General features: G+C 38.0%; 2 protein-coding genes across 2 annotated transcripts in view; one reads left to right on the forward strand and one right to left on the reverse strand.

Moving 5' to 3' along the window:
* The window catches only part of LOC136841423 (uncharacterized), a 91454-nt gene that overhangs the window by 27508 nt on the left and 41446 nt on the right, over positions 1 to 22500 (reverse strand). The window contains 1 exon segment of the mRNA XM_067108350.1: positions 5742 to 5776. Coding sequence (XP_066964451.1) covers positions 5742 to 5776 — 35 coding nt within the window.
* The window catches only part of LOC136841426 (pyridoxal phosphate homeostasis protein), a 251700-nt gene continuing 237749 nt past the window's right edge, over positions 8550 to 22500 (forward strand). The window contains exon 1 of the mRNA XM_067108355.1: positions 8550 to 8789. The gene's annotated coding sequence lies outside the window, so the exon portion shown is untranslated. The remainder of the gene's footprint in view (positions 8790 to 22500) is intronic.

The following is a 22500-nucleotide window of genomic DNA, read 5'->3' on the forward strand; positions in this document are numbered from 1 at the left end:
AATCCCAGAAAGTAGCGAAATACATCAGCGCCGAACGGAACTGCTGGTTTATTCGCTGATAAGGGGCGTCGCGGAGACACCATTAGAACAAGGGACAAATGCTGTGTGGGGCTGATACTGCGGATTCTCGCGGGGCTCGGAGGGCGTTCGTGAAAGCCTGTTTTGTGTGTAGTCTCAAGAAGTGTTTTATGTGGTCTCAAGGGTTTTATTTATAGTCTCAAGGGCCTTCTGGTGCAACTGAGACTCCAAAAGAAATGTCTTATACATAGTCTCAAAGGGCCTTTTTGTGTGAGATGCCACCAGAAATATTAGACTGTTACCGAGTCAATTTTATATAGTCTCAAGGGCCTTCTGGTGTGACTGAGACGCCACTAGAAATACCCAATTACTGAGTCAATTTATATAGTCTCAAGGGCCTGGGTGTGACTGAGACGCAACCAGATGAACTGAGTCAATCTTATATAGCTCAAAGGGCCTTCTGCGTGACTGAGACGCCACTTCAGCCAATAAGTCCAGTTACTGAGTCAATTTTATATAGTCTCAAGAGCCTTCTGGTGTGACTGAGACGCCACTAGAAATAGTCAGTTACTGAGTAAATTTTATAGTCTCAAGGGCCTTCTGGTGTGACTGAGACGCAACTAGAAATAGTTCAGTTACTGAGTCAATTTTATATAGTCTCAAGGGCCTTCTGGTGTGACTGAGACGCCACTAGAAATAGTCAGTTACTGAGTCAATTTTATATAGTCTCAAGGGCCTTCTGGTGTGACTGAGACGCCACTAGAAATAGTCAGTTACTGAGTCAATTTTATAGACTCAAAGGCCTTCTGGTGTACTGAGACCAAAGAGGTGTGTTTTATATAGACTCAATGGTCCTTCGGTGCAACTCCAGACGTCACGCCACGATCAAGGACAATAAATTAGCCAATTTTATATAAACAGTATTTGCAAGTTGCCATATGGGCTAATGTTTTATGAAAGGTTACCATAAATCAGTAATGTTTCTTCATTACGTAACAGTCATATATGCGGTCTCTTGTCTTCCATTAACTGAACCCGGGAAACTGTTTTCACTGCACTGTGCTCATAATGTCTCTCTCTCTCTCTCTCTCTCTCTCTCTCTCTCTCTCTCTCTCTCTCTCTCTCTTAAACTTGAGAGGGAAAAATCCCTTGTTTCCTACTTCTTGCAGTTATAATTTTACTCAGCATAAGATGAACTTGGTCCCTTTGCTTGAAAAACGAAATTTTTTCTGTTGGGTATCCCTAAATGACTGAAATGAAATTCATGAACAAGTCAATGTATACCTCATGCTGTCATCTTTCGTATGTGTATGTTTGTGTGTGTGTGTGTGTGTGTGTGTGTGGCTTGCCTCTCTGATTTCTCTTTCCTCTAAATTGAAGATCGAGCATAAAATGTTTATCTAAAAGCTTGACACTACCAATCAGGTAGAGCAAACATGTACATATACCTAAGAGTGCATTGCAATCTCCCGGTCAATGGTCACTGACAAAAAAGCGATAGACACAGTTGGAGTAAAGTGCATTAAGGCAGTTTGTGCAGTCTCTTTCATCGTTATCGACCACAAAGACGTTCTCTGCTTGTGTTAAAGCAACCCATGTTCGATTGTCCGGACTGTTAGCCTAGACTCATACCGTAACACATCTTTCACCATTCACAATTGCTCACTGATTCCCTTTTCCCGCCGAGAGCAACTATATTCGCTGTCGAACTTCTCAGTTCCAGAGGTCCTTTATACCTCACGCCTAGGACTGTGGAACAGCCTCCCTTCAGAGTACGTCGTGCGATTGGAACTTCGGAAGTTCAAGCGAAGATGCATTGCATTAAGCCTAATACAATTCTCCTTACATTTTATAAAATGTTCCATATGAATATAATTATCCTCACACACAATAATATGTATGTAAATAATAATAATAATAATACCGCTTTGTTTCTCTTTGAAGTTTGTTCTTCGCACGATCTTTTCTGAAAATGGAAGAAGAATGGAACCGATATTCCCGAGGCAGTACGAACCGACAGCAGTCGAAACAGGTCAGTCAATGTCACCCCTCTGAAATGAATGATCTGGTGACCGAGTAATTTCTTCCTTCGAGAGCAACAAGGATATTATTGTCAGTCTACAAACGTTCTTTCTCGTTTTTAGTTTTCTGTAAAAGAAAACTATTGTGCCGGCTTTGTCTGTCCGTCCGCACTTTTTCCTATCCACTCAGATCTTAAAACTGCTGAGCCTCAGGGGGCTGCAGGTGTATGTTGATCATCCACCCAGTCAAACATACCAGTACAGCCCTCTAACCTCAGTAGTTATAATTTATTTAAGTAAAGTTAGCCACAATCGTGCTTCTGGCAACGATATAGGCCGAGCCACGACAGGCCCGTGGTTAAAGTTTCATGGGCTGCGGCCACACAGCATTATACCGAGACCAGCGGAGAGATAGATCTATTTTTCGGTGGCCTTGATTATTATAGTCGTATCGGCTGCACGAAAACTCGATTGCTCCGAAGAAACTTCTGCATTATTTACTTGTTTTTTTTTCTTTCGTCCAAAAAACAGCTAATGGCCTGCGAGGAAGCGGCCAATCATGAAATTACACCCAGTCACAATGCCCGATCCCCGTTGCCTTCGTGGGGGTGCTTAGAAGGTTGGTAATCGACTTGAATGGTTGAATAGGTCTAGTGTGTGGACTTTAGCCCTTGGCTCCTTCTTCTACTTCTTCTTCTTCTTCTGTTGCGAGCTGATAATTGCCAAATTTATCTCCTTTGGTCCTCTTCGCCTTTCCAGAGGCCCTCAGGATCTTTTGTAAAGTGAGAGAGAGAGAGAGAGAGAGAGAGAGAGAGAGAGAGAGAGAGAGAGAGAGACCCTAAGTTCTAACATTTAACCTATAGGTCTATCTTCCGGAAGAGAGAGAGAGAGAGATAGAGAGGTTCTAGCAAGCAAGAGTCCCTTTAATTTCTTGTATTTAAAACTGGGTCTATCTTCGGGAAAAGAGAGAGAGAGAGAGAGAGAGAGAGAGAGAGAGAGAGTTCAGAGAGAGAGAGAGAGAGAGAGGCTCCTTTAAACTTCCTTTTGCTCCTGGGGATGAAACTATAGTCTATCTTCCTGAATCTTCCGAGAGAGAGAGAGAGAGAGAGAGAGAGAGAGAGAGAGAGAGAGAGAGAGAGAGGATTCTAGCAAGCAAAAGACTTTAAATTCTCAGCGTCTAAAACTAGGTCTAAACCTTCAAGAAGAGATAGGCTGAAGGGTGCTACAACGTCGAGGCAGAGATGATCACAGTTACAGTCGAGAAATGGGGAGGTAAAATTGTGATAATTGATAATTGTTACAAAAGAAGATAGAGATTACTGACGAAAATAACTACGCAGTGGAGGGCCAATGTTGTGTGATACAGATAGTGATGTCAGCGGAATGCTTTTAAAGGGAAATCATAAAAACAAAACATGTATGTAATAAGTAATATTCACACAATAATAATAATTTTATTATTATTATTATCATTGTTATTTGTTTCAAGACGAGAAAAAGTTCTAGTCATGAGAGAGAGAGAGAGAGAGAGAGAGAGAGAGAGAGAGAGAGAGAGAGAGAGAGAGAGACAGAGAAACAGAGAGAGAGAGAGAGAGAGAGAGAGAGAGAGAGAGAGAGAGAGAGAGAGAGAGAGAGAGAGAGAGAGAGAGAGAGAAACAGAAAAACAGAGAGAGAGAGAGCAACAGAGAGAGAGAGAGAGAGAGAGAGAGAGAGAGAGAGAGAGAGAGAGAGAGAACAGAAAGAAAAACGAGAGAGAGAGAAAGAGAGAAACTCATACGCTACCGTCTTTCCTCTGAGAGAACCAGATTCTGAGTCAGCATAAGTCAAAAAAAAAAAAAAAAGAATCAGGATAATACTATAGAACTCGAGGAATACAATAAAAGAAAATAAAAATAAAAAAAGGAGCGATGACGCAGCGAAAATAACAAACAAATACAATGAAACTCAAGCAGCGATGATACGGGGAAAATGAGTTTGCAATATTGCGTGTTTGTGTGTGAATGTGTGTGTGTTTGTGTGTGTGAGGTGTTTATCTCACCTGAGGTAGCCAGCCACTGTGTGGGTTTGGGAGGAGGAGAGAGAGAGAGAGAGAGAGAGAGAGAGAGAGAGAGAGAGAGAGAGAGGACAATGGTTCTTATATATATATATATATATATATATATATATATATATATATATATATATATATATATAATAAAGACAAAATCACGTGCGGAACAGAAATAACTTCTGACTCTGAGGATCAGGCAAATTTTTTTTCAATCGAAAGGCAAAGGGTGCTACCAGCCGATTGGTAACGCCCTTGCCTTTCCTTTCAATTGAAAGACTTGGGTTCCATCCCAATGTGAGTCAGAAATTTATATATATTATATAATATATATATAACTATTTTTCTTTTATTAATATTCGGTCTTTCCTTCTTTCTTTACGTTATCATATTATCTCCTCTCACACTTTCGTTTCTGTATCCATATTTTCTTTCACCAATTCTCTCTCTCTCATTAATGTCCTTCTCCTACTTTCCTCACTTAATCCTTCCTCTCCTTCTCCCTCCTTCCTCCAACATTATCCTCTCCCCTCCCCCTTCCTCTCCATCATTCCTCCATCCATCCATCCATCCATCTCTGCCATTCCATTCACCATCTTATTCATCATTCTTCATCTTATTCAACTTCCCCCACAGAAGCGCGCCCGAAAAAGACCGCGTTAATCCAAAGACTGGGTGACAATAGATTTACCCTGGGGGACTCCGCTACCTCCTCCCAGTAGGCCCTTGGGGTGGGGACCCATCTGGACCCTGTGGACCGTCCCTTCCCCCCGAGGAGCATGGGGAACTCCCCCCTTCCACCTCCCTCCCACCACGAGGGATTTCAGAGGTTGCAAAGTCACCTCAGTACGGTGGCACACATATATTGCAAAGCGAGGCGAGATCTGTTGAGTAGAAGTTGAAGGAATGATTTTTCGATTTATAGTTTTTTTTTTTAAATTTGGCGTTACTTGCGTTGGTTTTTGTTATAGGAATTCGTTGTGTAGTAGATGAGGATGTATATGGATGGAGGTGTCATTGTGTTTGTATGTATGTATGTATGTATGTATATATGTATATTTATATATGTAGTTTATATATAGTATATATAATGTACATCTACATTATATATATATACCTATATATATATATATTTATATATACAGTATACATATATATATATATATATGTACATTCATACATACATACATGTATCCACATACACTTGACCGCTTGTATACACGATCACATGCACTCAGGTTCACATACTTGCGGTTGCATATGCATGCAAGCACGAAGGTATCTTGTTTCAATGAGCGCTCTCCGTCAGAGATATTATACCACAGGGTTGATCGATAGCCGAGCGAATTGCACAGTATTTGAAGCAAGTCAGAGAAACAGGGCAATCTTCTCTCATGACTTGTTCTGGAAATCTCTCTCTCTCTCTCTCTGTCTCTCTCTCTCTCCTCCTTCTCTCCTTTTAGACCAATGATGAATTTAACGGCCTAGCCTCAATGGCGTGTTTCAAAATTGCCAATAATTCTTGAACTGAACTGGATTTTTTTTTTTTCTAAACTGAGAGAGAGAGAGAGAGAGAGAGAGAGAGAGAGAGAGAGAGAGAGAGAGAGAGAGAGAGAGAGAGAGAGAGAGGAGCTTTGAGGATTAAATTCACATACCTTTGGCTAATATGGCGACACCCCCAACGGTTATCCTGCGAGAGAAAAAACACAGTATTAGATAATTTTATTAAAAGCAACAATGATAATCTACATGTAACTAAAGATTGTGGTTTGTCAGATAAGAGAGAGAGAGAGAGAGAGAGAGAGAGAGAGAGAGAGAGAGAAAGGAAACTGTCCTGAATAATGACTGGCATAATAATAAATCGTCCAGGAATGATTATGAAAAATAAATTGATAATCGACGTGCATAGAAAGATGCAACGAGCTGTAAAGTGCAAAAACAGAAATATAGGAAACTAATAAATTAAAAAGTAAAGTGCAAAAACAGAAATATAGGAAACTAATAAATTAAAAATGAAAGAAACACGAGATACAGAGGAAATGTCTCCAGCATTTCCCGCCAATATCGAGAACACGACCAACATTTCCCGCCAAATTTTATACTGCTTTTTTTTTTCTCGGCTCCCATTGATTCAGACATAAACATCGGATTATAGCCATCAAGGTGTCAGCTGCACTAAGCTTTTAACTACCACCTGAGCCCTCTTCGGTCACAGCTAGCCGCATCAAGGGATAAAAAAAGCAGCAAATAAAAAAAAAAAGGTTTTAAAAAGGGCGAGAAAAGTAGAGCCACACAGGTAGTTTTAGAACCGCGCGCGAAATGAACATGCTTGAGATGATATCGCTAGGCCCATAAACACTCGACAACTTCTTTTGTTAAGTTGTTAAGTGACAGTTTTAAACTCTCGCGGAGTCAAAATATTTTCTCCTCACTGCGTGATAATGATGATGATGATGATGATGATGATGGGACCACGTATCACCGAAGGTATTTACTTTGTTACAGCAAGCGAATTCGACCGAGAAAATAATATAAACACAAAACAGAAAAAAGTGAGTCTAGGGATCTTCTTCGCGTTACGCAAAGATGCATTCACAGCGTGATAATGATGATGATGATGGTACAGTGTATCAATGAAGGTATTTACTTTACTACAGAACGCATATCCGTTCGAGAAAATAATAAAAGTAAACAAAAAAGACAAACAGTGAGTCTAGGACCTCCTTCGTATTATTCGAAGATGCATTGACTAAGGAGTGAACCTTTTGGCTTCTGTCAGGTCTTTGGGATGTAACTGCTAGCCCACAACCCCTTAAAACAAGATGATAATCACTGCTACTTTACATCATAACAACCAATAAGGGATAATGTTGGCGTTCTTCCCTGGGATTGAAATCTGATCTCTCATGGATGAGGCAAGGTCGTAAGCCTACTGGTTCTCAGCAAGCGAGATGGACCTTTTCCTAGGTCGACTTTTAGGATAGGAAAACAGACCTTGCAAATGCGAGCCAAGTACCCTACCACTATGCTACAGCATCCATGTATGCATACAGTGTCATAGGCCTAAAGATTTCATCAAATTAGATACACGAGAACGCGAAACATAACGATGCGATGATCGTAGTTGCCAGTGACAAAAGTAATATTTTAAACAGTATTCAGATAGGTGCTCTCACCTTGGAGCTATTCACAAATCCACATTATACACATACCCTAAACTTCCTTCGAAATTCCCTTACATATGTATTCATCCCACCAGTCAGTCCCAGTCAGTCAGTCTCTCTCTCTCTCTCTCTCTCTCTCTCTCCAAAGGTACCACTGTCACCATTTCTTCTAGTAAGTACCTCCTGTAAATATTTACACAAAAATACTTTCATACTTTCTCATATACGAAAGAATGACTCACTGATAGGCCTATTCCTCCTGATCTCCAACAGACTTGGTTTAATCCATAACTCCTAACGGTCTACCATAACTGCATCGACCAAAATAATAACAGTAAAGAAGTATAAGTCTTAAAAACCTCGCTTACAAAACCGCCTTTTCCGCCAAAAAACTAGAAATTCAGCTGTGGGTCCGTCCCAAGAGTCGAATCCCTTACAAAACGAAGCACCAGAAAGAAATCCTGCGACCATCGTTCGCGCCAAAATAGACGAGGAAAAGTCCCCGTTAGTAAGATTACGGAATCAGCGCGCACCCTTCTCTTAGACCCAGGCCGTACCACATTTGGATGGGGGCTGGGTATTTATTGTCTCGTTACAAGTGTATTTGGAGTCGTTCCAAGTGGTCAAGTAATGTAAATATGAGAGTCCCTTATCTACGGCATTGTACCGTGTGTCCGTAAGCGCGTGTGTGCGACAGACAGAGCAAAAGAGAGAGAGAGAGAGAGAGAGAGAGAGAGAAGAGAGATGTCGTAGCTTCAATTCTGAGCATGCTTGCGTATTTATACACCTGTTTATTGTTTAATTTCATTAGTTCCTGAGAAGCTGGTACACATAACTCCGTGATTTTTGATGTGTAGGTAATTTTTGTCATATATTTTTTGCTTAAAAATGTAACGTAATTATGACTGGATGAAATGTCACAGACCACTTATATTGTAAGATGTGCATTGTTCATTTTCTTTATAATTCATTTTATATCATTACAAAACTACATTAGCGTGTATTTTTATTAGGAATGAAGGACTTGCTGACAGCAGCTTATAGTAACAACTTTTACGTTTTTAACCACCAACTGACGTATCAAATGTAGTACTATAGTATTTGCTCAAAGTATATATTATAGCAAAACGCCAAAATTCAAGTTCAGTAGTTTTTCATATTTAAAGTCGTTATTCTTCACAAAACCTACGAGTTTATAGAGCGAAATGATTTTTAGTATGAATTTGAAGTATCATTAATAACTCATTTGACCCTAATAGTACTGCCTAATTAAAGAAGTCAAGATCGTAGACTTCAATCAGTGTTCATAAGGACGTTGTACCGAAAGCATGTAAGGTGTGTCGTGCGCACGGGGAAAAAAAAGTGAAAACGTCGTCGGGACGGGAAACTTGAATCGATTTAAGTGGAAAAAAATGCTCGAATTTCTTTAACTGAACAAAAAATCTCATCGCAAATACAATGAACAAAGACAAAATTCTGAAAACGAGCTGCACAGCCTTAGGCCTATTGGACCCAACGTGAGCCAAGATTAACCAGTTGGTGAGTACAACTTTTATATAGCGTTGTTTTAACAGTTCCAATTGTTGTAAGTTATTATTTTTTTTATAACCGTGGATTGTAAGTTAAGGGGTCAAATACCGACGACTTTGTCTGATTTTTCAGTGTCTGACTTAGCCGTTGAATGGAGTTCGGTCTAGGCTTTGAGTAGGCATGGTTTAAACCTATAGCTCGTAAAACGTTAGTTTTTATCGTAAAAATAAAGTTTCACTAACCATTATTCACGTAATAATTCCATGAAACTGATGCAGAAACTGTAGTTTTTATTTATATATTACAAACCGCGGTATTTCTTACCAATATACACAAATTAGCTATCAAATAAAGTTCGGTCTAGGCTTCGAGTATGGGCTAAGTATTATTATTTAGTTTCACTAATCATTACTTACTTAATTCCATGAAACTGAAACTAAAACGCTATTTATTTTGTTTAAAAATTATACAAACCTCAATTTTCGCCATTTCCACGAAACAAACTAAAATTATTTTTTTATTTTTTTTTATTAACTAAACACTGAAACTAAAACGCTTCACTTATTATTTTAACGTAATTCCATGAAACAAAGCTAAAATGCTACTTTTTTTTTTTCACAGATCACAATTCACGTTATTCCATGAAACTGGAGCTAAAATGCTAGTTTTTTAATTTCACAAACCACAATTCACGTAATTTCATGAAAAACTAAAACGCTATTTATTTTTTTTATATATATATAAAGCTTCACTAACCATTATTTACGTAATCCCATGAAACTGAACCTGAAACGTTAGTTTTTTTTTTTTTTTTCAAATTTATAAACCACGAAATTAACGAATGTAACGGTTGATTTTACGCTGTTCGCGAATTATGCTAATCACCATTTTTTTATAAGGTCATCCGTAACAATTACGGGAAAGGCCGGCTTCTTAAGTTATGGTTATTTTTTTTTTTTTTGTCATATTACTACCACCGAAAAAAATGCCCCTTTTATTTACTGATTATATTAAAATGTTTATCTTTCTTTATCTTGAAAGACTGACCTTTCTCATTAGTTTTTAAATGTTGCGATATGTAGTCATATCATCAGTTCGTTAATGTAAAGAACTGGTAGCTACAACGCATTTTATTTGATTGCGTCTTTATATTTAATTTATTCACGTAGGCTTATGCTAATTATGGTGTGACACACACACACACACATACAGTATATCACACTATAATTAGCATAACCTACGTGAATAAATTTAATGAAAACTAAATAAAATAAAATGCGTTGTAGCTACTAGTTCATATATATATATATATATATATATATATATATATATATATATATATATATATATATATTACGAAACTCACGTTAATCAGGAAGACGAAACAAGGTTTATAAGAACCAACTAAGAAAATGATAAACATTGAAAGGGCAACTTAGAATATAGATAAATATAGACTTGCAAGAAGCTATTTGATTTGATCATATGAAATTTAGGCTGCCAAGCCAACATGAAACGATGTTGAATGATTATAGGCTTACGTGAAATTCAGTTTCAAGATCGTAGGCCTGTATGCAATACTTTTTAGAGATAGTAGGTCTACGTAATTGGCTGTCGAAAGATGGGTGACTACGACAGTAAGACTATGTGAAATGCTTTTGAAAGATTGAGCCGGTAATAGTTCATTAGGTTTGCGCTGGCATTTCAGCTAGAAAGCAGATTCAAGACACATTTCAACATTGGTACATCCTAACCTAACCTTAACCAAGGCGCCTTTGGGTAAATAGCGGTACAAAATGTTGTCGCGAAAACCATTATACAGTATAAAATGTTTGAAAGAACATAGCCTTCCGAACAATGCAACTGAGAGGTTATGTAACTGAATGGAATTCCATGGAACTGTATGAAATGCCTTCATTCCGTGCAAGTGACAGATTATAGGTTTTATGTAAAAGGTTACTGAAGGCTCAACGGGCGTAAGCAAGGTATTCCCGTAATATAGGTCTACGGCAATGGTAACAGCGCACTGGGTAAGAAGGGGTCACAGTTCTCAGCAAATAACGAGAATTCTCTGACAGTTAATAGACAGGTGCCGCTCTGGAATGAATGCCTGGGGGACAGGACCATAACCTCTATCCTTTAAGCCCTATGGCCTTCTTTCTATCCAGACTTCCTCCTCCCTAACCATCCTACCCCTTCCCCTCTCTCTCTCTCCTTGTCTGTCATGACCTGCTGGTGTTGTTGCTTACAGGACCCTTAATAACGTCACAGCTTCGGGAGAAGCAACAGCAGCCTACAATATACTAAGAAGACCTGCTCTGGGCAATGTGCCCCACCCTCTTCCTATCACTCCCTTCTCCCTCTCCCTCCCTCCCTTCCGCTTACGTCTTCTATCAAGAGATGTGCTGCTAAGAAACTTGGGTTCCTCCGTGTGGGCTCGACAGCAGGACCCAGCTGCGATAATTTGCTGTAAAGCTGTCGAGAGGCTGTTCTTTCGAGTCGATATGTTTCGTTCCGTGTCTCGTCTCCCACCGGTGTTATGCTGAAACGATAGATACGACAGGCCCTGGGACTATTCTCTCTCTCTCTCTCTCTCTCTCTAAAGCTGCACAAAAAGTGACTTTAGCAGCCAATCTCCCCACCCCCCCTCCCCTACCCTTCCCTCAACCAACCAACCATCTTTCAAAGCAGCACAACCGGGGTAAACTTAGCGAAGCTGTCCCACTTTTGATCGTATTTCAGGAAAAACAAGAGTAAAGGAAGTAATATATTAACCTTGAGATTTTCCATCACGGTGTCCCTATGTCGAGAATCTTGCTCTCACGCCATTTAAATCCGTCGATTGGAGAAACACGAAGAAAATTCCTCTGTGGGGACAGATATTGAGATGATGATGGTACTACAACCAGTACAGTTCCCGATGGCGGATCCCAAAAGGAGATGGAAGTTTGATGAAACGCCGCCGCAGCAGCAGCAGCAGATACATAGATAGATGCGACATAGATGCGACAGCACGTGGGAACCTGTCAGTCAAAAGGTGGAGAGGTTTTTAGAAATAGCCCAGGGGCAAAGTGCGGGGGGATGAGTTGCCACACGCCGCCAACGCGCTTCCCTTTTTTAAAACCTTGGAAAAATCGTTCTTCTCGCCTCTTTCAGCTTATAATTCTTTTAATATCCGACCGAATTGAGATTGAGGAAACTCTGTCGCACGTTGATTCGAAGGATCAGGCCCCAACCTATTGCATTCTCGCTCCAGAAGACGAGAAAACCCCGAAAAGGAATCGTAATGTATCTATTTTGTAGCCGCGTCTATTTTTATTGTAGTTGGTCACGCACGGGAACCAACAGCAGCAGGTAGTGGGTATAATGTTTCACCAATTCGGGAGCGACTCGGGATCATATACGTCCGGGCACATCAAAGTCGGCCTTCGATAGATATAAAGTGCGACGATCGGCCTTATTGCGCAACCAAGAATACCATTGTCTGGGCTGCCATTCCACCAGCTGCCTGCTGCTGGAGTGCTGGGGTACACTACCATCTCCTCTCTCCTAGGCGCAACTGACAACTCTTGGACGTTCGGGCTTGACCGTTGACAATGCTTCTCTCTCTCTCTCTCTCTCTCTCTCTCTCTCTCTCTCTCTCTCGTTGTATTTTAACGATTCATTTATAATTTCCTTTCTGAAAAGAGGTAGCAGTAGATAAATAACAAGAGGTCGGAGCTGAGTATCAAGTAGGCGGTGTTTGTTTTAGCTGTTAAGTATGCAAGCATAATTGGCGCGCAAAAGCTTCAGAGCAGGAGCTATTTTGCATAGTGTTTCTTTAACAATGTGGAACGGCACGAGAGGAAAGGGAGCTTTTGTATTTACTGAAGGTTATGAACTGGGGATACTAGAGGTACTGGAGATAATAGAGGTACTAGCATTGTTTCACTGGCTAGTCCTGATTTTAATCCCGGATGGGAAAATCAGTTAAGGCCGATTCTCTTAAAAAAAATATTTTTAGGCGCTGTTGATCTTCGCAATAGATTAGGCAGGTGATATATATATATATATATATATATATATATATATATATATATATATATATATATATGACGTAGTGAATTGTCAGTAACTGTTCTTTTTTTTTTTGCTCTAATATTTCCTGGTGAATGTGATATTTTCTTACAGTTTTTGTTTGATAATTAACAACACCCATGACGATTTTTATTTATTATTCATGATGAACGGTATAATTCTCGTTTGATTCACGTCAGTTCCTTTTTATCTCTATAAATGGGGTGCTATTTAAATATCGACTTGTGTCGTTCATGAGCAGATTATTATCGTTGAAGTTCATGTTTATTTGTCTTCCTTATAGTGTTACGAACGTTTATACTCCTGTGGTCATGAGGGGCTGTAGTAATGTTAGATTAATGTAACCTCGTATAATCTTAATTTTATTTCAGCTTTTGTATTTTTCTCAAGAAATGCATGTTTGCATAACATTATTATCATTATTATAGTGATAAAAATATTTACGACAATGATAATAATAATAATAATAATAATAAAAAATTTACAATAATAATAATAATAATAATAATAATAGATTATGTCATGCTTTTTCCGCTAATGCTAGTGTAATCATTGATTCCCTCCACTTGTAGGATATGAGTTCCTTAAAGTTTAAGTAATATCGATTACGTCGCTCGTCCATTTTTTCCCCCAACGTCATTAATTTAGTCAGGTATCAAATTAACTTCCAAAGACATAAAATGGCAGTGGTTGAACAAGTCTCAAGGAAATCGAATTCCCCGCATTCCAGCGGGGCGCTGTTTGGAATTCGCCCGACCGCTAAAAAAATTCCTGGAACGCCGATTAACGGCGATCTGGTATTTGGTCAGCACATTAGTTTTGTCATCCCGCCGCTCACTGAAGAGAGCTTGCGTAATGAGGTTTCCGTGGGTTTGGATTTTATGGTTCTTCTGTGGTCCCTTGCTTTTGAGAGCTAGGAACTGTTTTTTGGGGAACTGGAAGCTTTTTTTGAGAGCTAGGAGCTTTTTTGGCGGGAACTGGAAGCTGTTTTTGAGAGCTAGGAGCTTTTTTTGGGGGGAACTGGAAGCTGCTTGTGAGGACTGGGAGCTGTTTTTGAGAGCTGGAGGCTGTTTTGAAAAAGTTTTTTTTTTGAGAACTCAGACTGAGAGTTTTTTTTATTTTTAGAACACTGAACTGTTTTTGAGGATTGGGATTTTTTTTTTTTTTGAGAGATGGGAGCTATGTTTGAGAACTGGGAGCTGTTTTGAGAACTGTGAGCTATTTTTGAGAACCGTGAGCTGTTTTTGAGAGCTGGGATCAGTTTTGAGAACTGGGAGCTATTTTTGAGAACTAGGATCTGTTTTTCGAGAACTGGGAGCTGTTTTTGAGAAATGGATCTGTTTTTTGAGAACTGGGACCTGTTTTTGAGAACTGGATCTGTTTTTTGAGAACTGGGGCCTGTTTTTGAGAACTGGGAGCTTTTTTTGTAAGAGCTGGGAGCTGTTTTTGAGAGCTGGAAGCTATTTTTGAGATCTAGGAGTTGTGAGCTTTTATTTTGAGTACTGGGATTGAATATTTCCGGGAAAAAAAATATGTGAACAGATTGAGTGTTCCTTGTCGAATCCCAGGCAAAGTTAGGTTAGGCTAGTTTCCCCCCATTATTGTTTGATTGTTTGTGACCCGTTTGACTGTTTGTGATCCTGTTCATCTCTCTCTCTCTCTCTCTCTCTCTCTCTCTCTCTCTCTCTCTCTCTCTCAGCTGCAGTCCCATTCACATGATAAACTGTGAAGAAGACTGATACTGTAGTAATATATAATGGTATACTGTTTTGAATCTCTCTCTCTCTCTCTCTCTCTCTCTCTCTCTCTCTCTCTCTCCCATCTCTGACAAACTCTCTCTCTCAGCCCATTCATTCACATGACAAACTATGAGGAAGACTAATACTGTAGTAATATGTAATGGTATGCTGTTTTGAATCTCTCTCTCTCTCTCTCTCTCTCTCTCTCTCTCTCTCTCTCTCTCTCTCTCTCTCTCAGCTGCAGTCCCATTCACATGACAAACTGTGAAGAAGACTGATATTACTGTAGTAATATGTAATGGTATAGCCTACTGTTTTGAATCTATCTCTCTCTCTCTCTCTCTCTCTCTCTCTCTCTCTCTCTCAGCAGCAGCAGTAGTAGAAGACGATCCCGTTCGCATGACGGACGACAGTACAGGACCAAACGGCTCTCTTCGGTAAGGCAACCCCCCCGGTGGGCAACCCCATCCCCCTCCCCACCAAAATGCCTATAGATCACGAAGGTCTATATATAGGATCCATTGCTTAATTGCCATCTCACGAAATCTCCCAGTGCGATAACTGTTATAATCACTACGTCAGCATCGCTGTCAGAGGGGTTGATGGATTCTGAGCATGGGATTTCAGTCGGTGCTTACTTAGGTCAAGGACGGATTGGGGGAAGAGGGGCGATGGGCTATGGGGGGGAGAAGAGAGAGGGGTGAGGTGTTGCCAGGTATATCAGGCTGTAATCGTCAATCAATTTGAGTTATAGGATGGTAATGGCTAGTGGCCTTTGAAAGCCTTGAAATTTATTTTAGGCATAGTTGGCCCCAAGGCAAGACCTACTGTAGGTCTTGCCCCAAGGCCTTTTTGAAGGAAAGCCCTGAAATGTTTTAGACATATTAGGCCCTAAGGCCCTTTTAAAGGAAAGCCTTGACATTTTTTTAGGCATAGTAGACCCCAAGGCGTTTTTGAAGAAGCCACTGTGAGCGACCTTTCTGTAGAACTTGTTACGTAATATTTTTCAAAAATGGGGTGAAAATGTTACATATATGTATCTCTCTCTCTCTCTCTCTCTCTCTCTCTCTCTCTCTCTCTCTCTCTCTCTCTCTCTCTCTCTCTCTCTATATATATATATATATATATATATATATATATATATATATATATATATATATATATATATATATATATATATATATATATATATATATATATATATATATATATATATATATACAGTACACATACACAGTACATATATATGTATATGTACATATAATGTTCAGTCAGATAAAACGAAATGAAATATAAACAAAACAAAGAAATACAGAGACGGGAAAGGAGATACAATAACAGTCAAAGTACCAAACGGCAAAAAAATAAAAGAAACCTCGCCAAACAAAAGAAACAGGCAAAATAAAAAAAAACAAAAAACATAAAAAAACACCAAGAAAAGCAATAAAAGCTGATTGAGGTGAAGTTCTCAAAACCTTACAGGTCTGGACGTCAAAGTGAGTCCCATAACAGTTTAATGAGCACGATGCGCCATTACTTTCAGAACCACTAAAAGTAAATTGCGTCGGGGGTAGCTCGGCTCCCTTAGGGACGCCGGTTCGTGGAGCCGCTAGCCGCTAGGTTGAGCGTATCCAGCAGCACTTCTCGTTGTTGCGCTGAGATTGCTAAAGGTACCGAGGGTTTTTTTTTTTTTCTCGTTGGAATGTTCGGATGATATGATAGCTTTTTTTTTTAATTAATTTAATATAATTTTGGTTTAAAATACGTGTATATATATATATATACTGTATATATATGTATATGGATGTATGTATATATATATATATGTATATATATATATGTGTGTGCTATATATGTGATATATGTATTATATATATATACATATATATACATATGCATATACATATATATACGTATGCATATACATATATATACAAATTATATATATATATATATGTACTACAAACACAAGCTATCATTACTCCCAAATCTTAAATTCCTTATTTGGCGTAAAAAAAAATCCAGGCTTGGAACCTCTCTCTCTCTCTCTCTCTCTCTCTCTCTCTCTCTCTCTCTCTCTCTCTCTCTCTCTCTCTCTCTCTCTCTCTCTAGAAGACTGTCTCCGTCGCCCGCAGGCACTCTTTGCAAGTGCCTGTCAACTTGCAAGTCACTTTCCATTATTAAGAATAGAATTAGGGATCATTATATTTGGGAATTTTTACCAATACGTTTAATATATTAATCAAATAGATTTCACCCAACAGGGGAATTGAACGGCTTCCAGCGTCCCTTTGGGATATAGATAGGTAGATGGATAGGTAGATAGATAGATAGGTAGGTAGATAAATGAGAGATAGACGGACGGGTAGGTATGGAGAGACATTTCAAATGCTTTCTTGAAACCTGTAATTTTATGTGATTCATTTTTATCACTGGCGCCAGCCCCTCCGAAGGGGAAGAAGGCGAATGGTTATAATATATATGATTATACATAATTATATATAGTATCACCATTATATATATATCACACTACTACGTATATATATATATATATATATATATATATATATATATATATATATATATATATATATATATATATATATATACACACATACATACACATACATGCTATACATACATACAGCATATACACACACATATGTATATATATATATTGTGTATATATATAGGTATGTATATATTGTTACGCATGGGGCTTGGCTGATGAGTTATTTAATGAATTAATGTAATTTATGGGGCCCTGTGGCCAATGACACTCGTAACCCGTCAATTAAAGCTAAAACTTAACCTCAAAGACAGACAGTTACTTAATTGAATAAGGTCGCCAGTCGGGGAAAACAATATATAAAGGATAACAGGTTACTCTGCAACAAATGGATTACATCAAACCCCTTGCTTCCCAATTGGTCCCGCAAAGGAAGAATGTGCGTTGATAGCGAGGTAATTAAATGAACTTTCGCCCACGTCAGACACAGTCAAGTTGCCCCTTGCTTCAAGTGAAGTTATAACACAACGGATGTCTACTACTATATATCGTACGCAGTTTTAGTACTGGTAAAGGCTATTGCTCTTCCGAACAATGGGATCGAGACACAAGACTGCCTGAATGCTGTGAATTACTGACTTAACTTTCCCTAATTCCTACTTACTGCATGGGAATAGTTTACACAGTCGATAAGCAATATTAATTACTCTTACACTAGACTTCATAAAGTAAATTGGTTATACCAGGTTCTCGTAGATGGTGGCGAAGAGGAAAACAATAGAAAGATTGAAATATAGGGGAAGAAATATTAGCAAACAGCAGATACTTGTCGATTCTCAGACTTGCCGTTACGTGGGTTGCTTGCGCACTGCAACTGACAAGACGGATTCTTGAAGACTCACGGTAATGTTGTTCACTAATGAAAAGACAGGGGACAGGGGAACAAATGACACAGTTTTTCCCAAGCACAACTTGTGCTCTGCGTACTAGCAAGTCTCTCTCTGACTCGGCTCAGGTCAGAGCCGTAGGCCTGGGCTGTTTTTCCGACTTCGTCCATCGCCCCAGGCAGTCTGAAAATTTGACAGAAACATCGCCGAATGCATAGGACAGAGCAAAAGGAAGCTTAAGACCACCTTTACTAGAGATTACCTGGTAAGACCCTCCCTATGGGTTTAGGCCCCTAATGCTAACTATTCCTGCTAAAGACGTTATTTTTTGAAAAACACCCTGCCTATCTCTGCCCGCTTGGCGTCCCTTAGCATAGACAGAGACGTCTTCCTGTCTGTTAGAATAATATTCTTATTTACGAATGCAGAGAGGACGAACAGCAGAATATTTATAAATATATATATATATATATATATATATATACACACATATATTTTTATGATTTTACCTGGGGAAATGGTTACTATGAGCCAGGTATCAACACGTACTGTTTTGTTAGCCTTATCTAAACTTCATGGGTCCAGGTAATCATAAAACACAAGTAAAAGGGGGATTTTCATTTGAGCTTAGGGCTCTACTCACAAGGAATGTGTATGTAAACACGTTAGAGTTAAATTAAATTTACGTATATTTACACAAAAGAATATCAGAAGATGAAAGGATGTTGCATTCAGGCTTGCGGGGCCTGAGGGGATATTTCTACTTGATGAATTCGAACTTGGAATTCGTTAGTGGGGTTTTAATGCAAGGCACAATCCTAGGATATTCCACTGCAAATTGGTCCCTCAGAAGTGAGAGGTTCAGGTATTGCAAGCCAGTAAATGGAGATAGTAAAATACTTAGGAATTCGGGGCCACACTGAGGGTGCCACAAGGCCTCGAATGAGCAAAAGTAGGCAATCACTTAAACACAGACATTTGAATACCACTGGTATCACGAGGCAAAGGAAAATTGGAATTTACTGGCCCTTAAAAGAAACACTTGAAGGGCAATTCATGACTGATAGGGACTCTTTAACAAGCACTTTACCGTGTAGAGGAAGGGGTCTCTAGCGAAGAATGGCGAAGAGAGGGTCTGTGGTTCACTAGACAAAATATGACTGGGGTGTGTGTTCCTGTGACGAAGATGGGGCGTCAATCACTCCTCCAGTATAGTGGTCGTTCGTTCCCGCGCGCATCGGATGGCTGTCTGCTTCATGACTTCATGACATCCCTCTAGTGTCTCTCTCGCATCTCCTTCGTCTATCCCTATTTAAGGCATTGGCCGAGGGACGGTGGGCGGCGTTGCAGGAGTCATCTTCCATTAGTCATGTGCCCAGGTGTGCTGAACATCTGATCGCTTCTTAATGGGGTATTGCAAAAGAACCCCACTCAGTTCACTCTACCCCAAAAGAAAGTTGTAAAATAGCTTTTTCCCTACCTTCGACCAGTCAAGGATAATACAATAATACAGTGTTTTTATGGTGGCTTCTTGTGGGACATAACAATATATATATATATATATATATATATATATATATATATATATATATATATATATATATATATATATATATATATATATAAGTAATGTTCAAAAGGTATGCTATCCGTAATATTTGAATACCATGAAGATATGAGAAGAGAGTTAAGTACTAAGTATATCATATTGATAAAACATCGAGTTATATCTGTCTGTGTCTAGAATTATCCCTGTGAATGTCCAGGGTACCCAGCCTTATATAAATTCCGTTATTCATTGTAATTTAGAACGCAAATATTTTTCAATCTCTAATGGAATCAATCAGTATTTGTGATGGTTTTATTTCTGGTATTATTTCTGGTATTTGATGCTAGCATTTATTATATACCCAGAGTTAAACACATATATGTATATTATGTGTATATAATATTTATATATATATATATATATATATATATATATATATATATATATATATATATATATATATATATATATATATATATTCTATATATATATACTGTATGTATATGTATATATATACTGTATGTGATTTTTTGGACTGATGCTTGCCTCAGGTATCACCAATAGAAAAATTAAACACGTTAAGATAATATTTGATTCTACAAAGCATTGAAAAATATTTGCAATCCAAATTGTATGTGTTTGTATATATATACTGTATGTGAGTCTTGTGTGTGTGTATATGTATATATATATATATATATATATATATATATATATATATATATATATATATATATATATATATATATATATATATATATATATATATATTCATTCTTGTGTTGAATGTATACCAGGCACAAGTTCATACACCTTCGTAAAATGTGTTTTTACGTGCAACGGAATTATTGTACTTTTCTTTATTATTATTATTATTTTATTTATTATTATTATTATTATTATTATTATTATTATTATTATTATTTTTTATTATTATTATTATTATTATTATTATTATTATTATTATTATTATTATTATTATTATTATTATTATTATTATTATTCCTTTTAAACTTAACGCGTTTCTTCTTGTGAGACCTTCGAGCGAATGAGAAAATGAAGATTTTGTTAAAGAGAGAAAGAAACAGGTTTCATTATTATAACGGGCGGTGTTTTCTGTGCTCTCTCTCTCTCTCTCTCTCTCTCTCTCTCTCTCTCTCTCTCTCTCTCCGCTTAAATTTTTTATGTCGCAGTAAGAAGATGCAGGTGTGTGCTGGTTTCTGAAACATGTGCAGGTGTTTTTTTCTTTTGCGAATTTTTGGCCAACTGGCGTCGGAAGGTGACAGCTTGTGCCAGCAGTTGGTTCTCCTTTTGGAAAACATGACTAAAGGGAGAAGGCTTCACTTTTTCAAATCGTGATATGCTTCGATGTTGCTCATCATTAATTCGTTCGCGTGTTTTGGTTTCTTCAGTAATGAAAAAGCAGAAATGTCAAGAAATGAAAATACAGGAACGTTAACTTCTTTATTTTTCCTTTTTCGTAGGTTAATCGGATTTGTAATTTTTCTCGGAAATTATTAATTATATTTGTCATTTTTTTTTAGAAATAATTATATGTAATTTTCTTGGAAATAATTATTTATATGTAATTTTTCTCGGAAATGATTAATTATATTTGCCATTTTTCTTAGAAATTATTAATTACATGTAATTGTCTTATAACTAATTATGTGATTTTTCTGAGAAGTAATTAATTATATTTGTCATTTTTAATAGAACTAATTAATCATATAATTTTTTCTTAGAAATACTCATTTGCAAGTTTTCATAGATACTGTTAATCATATTTTTATATTTTTTAGAAATAATTGATCATGTATGTAATTTTTCTTAGAAATAATTAATCATAAAAGCTATGTCTTATCTGATTAGTATTATAAAATAGTAGTTATAATTGATCTTTGAGATTAGAATAATGATTTATTATAAAATGAGTAATTATGTACGGTAATTTATTTTAGATTAGATAATTTGATTCCATACCGGTTGACGACAGATTCCGCCGAACTTTGCAGAATTGTTCACTTAAAAAAAAAATTTATTCAAATTAAAAAAAAATGACAAAAGTGAAGGAATGTTTTAAACCTTGATGAAAACGCCTTTCATATTCTGATTGCGGAAGTAACAAGTGAAAAATGCACCGAAGTTTCTTCGGCGCAATCGAGTTTTCTGTACAGCGTATAATTTATGAAACTCTCAGCCGCGGCCCATGAAACCTTCAGCCACGGCCCGGTGGTGGCCTGTGTTGTTGACACGATCATGGCTAACTTTAACCTTAAATAAAATAAAAACTACTGGGGCTAGAGGGCTGCAATTTGATATGTTTGATGACTGGAGGCTGGATGATCAACATACCAATTTGCAGCCCTCTAGCCTCGGCAGTTTTTAAGATCTGAGGGCGGACAGACAAAGTGCTGACGGACAGACAAATAGCCATCTCAATAGTTTTCTTTTACAGAAAACTGAAAATGTCCCTTGAAGGTAAATAATTCGTGAGGTCCTCGATTGAAACATTCGGTAATCGTAAGTTCTCTTTGGTATCGCTAGTAAATCTGCTACCATTACAGTGTGAGTTATGATGGTGCTTACAATTTTTCTCTTTTTTTTAGCGAATTATGTCGAATAGGGATTATGAGTCTCTCTCTCTCTCTCTCTCTCTCTCTCTCTCTCTCTCTCTCTCTCTCTCATAGTTGTCTTAATTGGTTTTAGGACGGGAGAACTGTCTCTCATTTTAAATCTAGATTTGTTATAGGACAAGAAGTGAGAATGTCTCTTATATTAGTGGCATAATATGAGAGAGAAGTCTCTCTCTCTCTCTCTCTCTCTCTCTCTCTCATGCCAGTCTTACTAATATAACAGGTATGCTCTCTCTCTCTCTCTCTCTCTCTCTCTCTCTCTCTCTCTCTCTCTCTCTCTCTCTTTCATAATTTTCCACTCTTAATATAGGTCGCGAGATATA

The sequence above is a fragment of the Macrobrachium rosenbergii genome, chromosome 9, assembly GCF_040412425.1.
Source record: "Macrobrachium rosenbergii isolate ZJJX-2024 chromosome 9, ASM4041242v1, whole genome shotgun sequence".
NCBI classification, from domain to species: domain Eukaryota; kingdom Metazoa; phylum Arthropoda; class Malacostraca; order Decapoda; family Palaemonidae; genus Macrobrachium; species Macrobrachium rosenbergii.